Source organism: Procambarus clarkii, chromosome 45 (genome assembly GCF_040958095.1).
Source record: "Procambarus clarkii isolate CNS0578487 chromosome 45, FALCON_Pclarkii_2.0, whole genome shotgun sequence".
Taxonomy (NCBI): Eukaryota; Metazoa; Arthropoda; class Malacostraca; order Decapoda; family Cambaridae; genus Procambarus; species Procambarus clarkii.
Genome location: NC_091194.1, coordinates 7,018,880 through 7,024,879, shown reverse-complemented (window position 1 = coordinate 7,024,879; position 6,000 = coordinate 7,018,880). Strand labels below are relative to the sequence as shown.

Genomic DNA, 6,000 nt, shown 5'->3' with positions numbered 1-6,000 from the left:
CCTCACTTGGTACTCTCAAGCTAGTGCCCTAGACCACCATGCAACGACTTTGTAATATAAAAATAGGAAAGAGAATTGGTATTATTATTGAGGACTGGCGGTAGTTCACTCCTATATCTTCCTTAGGGAGCAACAATTTATATTTTTCAATTCACTTCGGCACTAGGAGAATCGAACTGTGGACCCCCACTTGCGTGAACCCGAAGCTCTATCGACAGAGCTATCGAGTGGCCTTATTAAAAAAAACATTTATTACATGAACAATCAAAGAAGCAACCATTGTCATTGGGTGGAACTCTGGACTGTGAGCCCGCAGAGGATGCTCCTACAGCTGGGCTACGATGGCTTCTGTGTGTGTGTTTGGGGAAGGGGGGGGGGGGAGGGAATGGGGTTTATGTGATGGTTACTTTAATAAGTGGGTAGAGTGTACAATGTAATTGAAATTTATTTTCACTTTCTATATACAAAATGAAAGATTCTAGCAAGTCAACCTGCATGTGTACACTAGTAACAAACCAATTTTAAATAAATAAATAAAAAGGCAATTATTAATATATTAACAACCTTGTTATAATGTAAAGATTATCAAAACACATATCAAATCAAATATGAAATTAAAAAACAACTAAAACAATTAGAAATTCAATTTTTTACTCGTTATCCATTAAAATTAATTCTTTAGAAAAACCCTTCAGCTGACTTATAGTGCAAAGAATGAGATGATGCAGTAACATGTCAGGTCATGCAAACCTGACATGTGAATTGAATTAATTTTTATATGAATCAGTTCTCACCGACATGTACCGGAGTTATCACAAGTTGTGTGATGTCTTGCTACCTACACAACTCAACCGTATTATTATTTACTGGCCCGCACGCATTACTGCATAATCTGTGCCATATACTTTGAGAGATATGTGTCAAATAGCTCTATATAAAACAAGAGCAGTTCATTCCTACAAGTTTACCATTTTAAACCCCACATTCTTACTAAAAACGAGACCCCTCATCCATACCATAGTTTAGACTAACTGTATTTGACTTGCACATACGTTACCCGTTTTCAAAGATTAATAAATTTAAACTTGACTCCCCTAGCTGTTTTCTCGTGGATCACTACAAACTTTTACGTCATTTAACTACAAGATGAAGGAAGCAGCAGCAAGAGAAAAGTATAAATCTAATTACCTTTTTCACACAGGCTATATTTGGCTAGACAAGAATTAAAGGAATATGAGTAGATGAAAGATTATTTGAAACTTTGGTTCAGAAAATAACTTGTTAATAATAAAACACAGTAACTAATAATAAAACAAAGTAACTTGCTTAACCACCAATTAAGCAAGGAGATAGCTTAAGACTGGCAACAATGAATTCATCCTTAAGCATAACCTTCCTTCATAAATAAGTCTTAACTAATACATCATACTGGTGACATTAAATTGATGCTTACCACAAGCAATGCATACATATAAAAATTTGTGTTTTGTACAGACCTATTGGCTTATCATATGACAAAATACTTATTGTGACACTAATCATTAAACTAAGAGAAACACTGGCGGTTATCTTGCGTTGGTTCCGAGGATCAAAATCCCCGCAGCCTGGTCTCTGACCAAGCCTTCTGGCAGTAATCTAAATGACGTAACTTTTTCCTTAATGATTCACACTCCTTTGATTTTCAGTTCAATTATCCATTCTGATAATATATTTAGTTTATAAATACTAATATATAAATATTATTTATATATATATATATATATGTATATATGTATGTATATATCCTTAGTACTTAAAAATTCTGTACTAATTTACTAATTTAAGATAAATAAATTTGCCTGGAATGCCTCGGACATCCAGAAATTTCTCAGTTTATTGGCCACACGAAAAAGAGTGCATTTAGTTCAAAAACTCTTGATGCTTCATCATCACTGTCAGTACATGTATTATTAAAAATCTCCTCGCTGGTCTCGTTCCACACGCACTGCTGCCCCTGCACCCCACACTCTGGTCCCTCCCCGCACTCTGGCCCCTCCCCCCCAGCACACCTTCAGTAAGGGTTCTTTAATAACCTTTTTATGCGGTAATCATACACTCTTCGGCAAAAGAAAAGAAGTTCTGGCACTACACATTCAGGTGGCTGACGATCTTTGCGACAATACCCTTCTTCTGGCTCTGGAACAGGTTTTGCTATTGGATGCATTCCTTCTTGAAGGAGGCGGAGGAAGCGTCTATACCTAAAAGAGTAGAGAAAATAATAGGCCACATGATTATTACACTCCTATTTATGCTAACAGAAATAAATCAATTTAGTATCATCAATACCCTGTAATTATATATAAGAGAGGCAGGGATGTTATACATTATCCATTCCCCATCCTCTCCCAGGAAAATCTGGATAAATATGACAATGTAACATTGGATCACCACTGAAAACACTGATCCAATGTAAATTAAAAGTTACTCGAAGATGTTTTACCCACTTGGAACATTTACCATTTTATGTGTAATTGCTGCACAGTACCATGCAGAGAAAAATCATGACTAAAAAGTTGAGTGTAACAACAGAAACACAAATATTACATAATATAACAAAACAATTTCCTGGCAAGTGTTATTTTCTGATTGCTTATGCCTTTAAAATATATAAAGTGGCTGTTATTTCCCTCAAACTTTGACCTTTGCCTAAGACAGCTTAGGGAACACGTCTTGAAGGTACAGAACCTGAATGCTGCCAACTCCTTCTCTAGATCTGAGACACATTGCTTCATAGGTCGGCATGCTTCAGGTACCTTCAAAACGTCTTCCCTAAGCTGTCTGAGGCAAAGATCAAAGCAAAGTTTGAGGGGAATAACAGCCATTTTCAATACTTTGGAGGCATAAGCAATCAGAAATAACACTATCCAGGAAGACAAACATTCATTACAGAGTGTTATTTAAGGCTGTCAGAGTAGGGATATTCTACACAGTGTTATCCAAAGCTGTTACAATGGGGATACTTTACAGTGTTATCGAAAGCTGTTATAATTGGGATACTTTACAGTGTTATCCAAGGCTGCTACAGTAGGGATACTATAGAACCAATGTACTAAAGACTTGTAAATAAAACATGTTTGTGTCTATTTCACTTATCTTCTCCAGATGTTGACTGAAACATCACATATCCTCATAATCTTCCTCTCTAGCACTAATATCAGTCATAATTTTACATTTAAAATTTTAGGAAAGGATAACACGCAAAGGAGATATTGAAGCCAAACGATGGGATCAAACTTGGGTCCCTGAACTCCTGAAGCACATGCACTATATATCATAATCTTATCACTATATTTGTGATAACTTGCAATTTACTTAAACAAAATTCTAGTACTGTAACATTATAACAAAAATATGATTAATATTAAACAATATGGGCATAAAAAATTCATCTGAAATCAAACACCCAAATGTTCCCCAATAGAATAATTGCACTCTTTCCACACTCCAAATACAAAACAAAACCCACTCACTAACCGGCAGTATTCATTAAAGGTGAGGACATAGCAACGATCCTCAATACAAGCGACACTAAGATGATCCCGATGCTTAGAGGCAAAGATCTCATCAGGAAGGTCATCTGGGCGTCTCCCTGAGTCTGTATGTTCCGGACGATAGTACCATAAAATTGACATCATCATGTCAGCTGTAAAAAGAAACAAAAAGTACAGCTTAACTCTTGGACTACTCAGCTATTTAAATTAAAAGTACTACATTAGGGTATGCCTGACAAAAATAGCTAACAAACCAAATGGGTAAAAATCACATATGCATAGCAATTTGCACTTAGGAGGCAAATGCAGGTAGTAATTGAAGCACAAGAGGTTATCTCGAGATGATTTCGGGGCTTAGCATCCCCGCGGCCCGGTCCTCGACCAGGCCTCCTTTTTATTACATATCGCCTGGAAGGAGCCTGTAGTAGCTGTCTAACTCCCAGGTACCTATTTACTGCTAGGTGAACATGGGCATCAGAGTAACAGAAACTCTGCCCATCTGTTTCTGCCTCCACCGTGGATCGAACCCAGAACCTTAAGACATCGAATCCCGAGCACTGTCCACTCAGCCGTCAGGCCAGGAGGTTATCGCAAATAGTGATTGGAGCACAAGAGATAGTCGCAGATAGTGGTTGGAGCAAAAGACGTAGTCACAGATAGTGGTTGAAGCCATGAAAGGGTTAATAAAACATTTTTGCACACCCCCATAGGCTGTGCTGAAATAGAAATAACAATGTGTGTGCACTTCAGTCTTCCTAGCATTAGTACAGTACAACTCAAAATGTACAGTTTGAAAAGATTCGTGCTGTGTCGGTGTTGACTACTGACCTAGCTTCATTAAGCAATCAGTATACCAGGAGAAACTTTGGCAAAATGATGTACTGTACTGTGCAGTAGCCTAGGCAACACACTAATCATGTCATATATACCTATTCAAAATTAATTGTTTATAAACTATTTTTGCATCATTTATCATTTACAACAAGAAGGAACTGTTTTATAAAACAATAGCCCACCAAGTTTATTACAGGTCAGATTGCAGTAACTCAATTCTATCACAGTTCTACTATATTTAAAGCTGTAGTACATTACTATACACTTTATAGCAATGTAATATAGGCACACAATGTACTGTAATATAAATTTTTCAGATGCATCACATTGTACTGTACTCTAAATTCTGGAGTGCATTATCCCATACTTGCAAAATAGCTATGGTCCAAAATGGCTCTGGTACCAACCAGTGCCACTAAGGGAACTCCATTTGTATGTTATACAATGTAAACAACCGTATAATGTATAAAACTCAAGGTGAGTCAAGAATTCAAAATACTGTATTATGGTATAGTACAAATTTACCATGAATATAATTGTTCATGAACTATGGATATATAAATAAGAAAAGGTGTAAAGGAACAATCCAACTACAGTACAGTACATTAGAGGGTTCAGTTGAATCTCAGGTTGCATTACTCTTGTAGCATATCATGACTTAGTGGTTTAGGGCATGTGCTTTGGGTCCAAAGTACAGGTTCGAATCCTTCTCATGGCTCCTACTGATTTTTTAATTGACATATCATGTTAATGTGATTCCTTTGTGCATTTGAAAGGAGCATTAGATGTAGAACTCCTGGACCACACCCAGAGTGCATGAGCATGATGGGTGAAACCCTGATTGGGCTTCAGTAGCAGCCTCAGGACCCCTAGAGGATTTAGCTGAATTACTGGTTGCATTGCTTTTGACCATGTCGTGGTGTAACTGTCTAGGGTGTGTGCATGGGAGTACCAAGTGCGAGGGCTTGAATCCTCCTCATGGCTCCTACTGATTTTCTCAATATGCAAAGTATTTTGGCCATAAATCCTGAAAAATATGGATAACAAAATGTAAAAGTACTGCAGCAAACTTACAGGTTTCTGGGTCCTCCCACAACGCAGCAACCTTGGCAACAAAAGGAAGATCTGTTTTCCGTGGACCAGACCGTAAAAGAACACAGTCACGGACACGCACCACCTCACCACCTTTACTGTGGCTTATAGCTGTGTAACATGTTCTAACAAGTTCCAGTTCATCATTCTGTAATTGAGAAAATTCTAATTTTTCTTTTCAAAAAATATAAATTTCCATAAATTACAAACTGAAAATACAGTAATGAAAAATATTAATGTATAGACAGTATTATAATTTGTAAACAGTTCATGAAAATCTTTATTAGTGTATGCTGTGTGCATGTGTGTGTGTGTGTGTATTTTGTGCATTTAATTACCTAACTGTAATTACAGGATGAGTTCTGTCTTTCTTATAATGTGTCATATGTTATTTTGATGCTTCAAATTATTTTGGCATCAACACCCTCTTATTTAAATTATTCCAACAGTCCACATCTTTGTTCACAAAAGAGAACTTTTGCAAAAAAAATTATATCTTTGCTTTCTTAGATTAAATCTATGGTCTCTTGTTCTTGAAGTTGCA

General features: G+C 36.7%; 1 protein-coding gene across 1 annotated transcript in view; it reads right to left on the bottom strand.

The window, feature by feature from the left end:
- Positions 1 to 429: 429 nt before the first annotated feature.
- LOC123769828 (mucin-5AC) overlaps positions 430 to 6,000 on the bottom strand; it is a 98,906-nt gene continuing 93,335 nt past the window's right edge. Inside the window, exons 7-9 of the mRNA XM_069301306.1 lie at positions 5,439 to 5,604; positions 3,514 to 3,682; positions 430 to 2,237 (exon numbers count right to left, since the gene is read on the bottom strand). Of these exons, the coding sequence (XP_069157407.1) occupies positions 2,051 to 2,237; positions 3,514 to 3,682; positions 5,439 to 5,604 (522 nt within the window). The 3' untranslated portion in view covers positions 430 to 2,050. The remainder of the gene's footprint in view (positions 2,238 to 3,513; positions 3,683 to 5,438; positions 5,605 to 6,000) is intronic.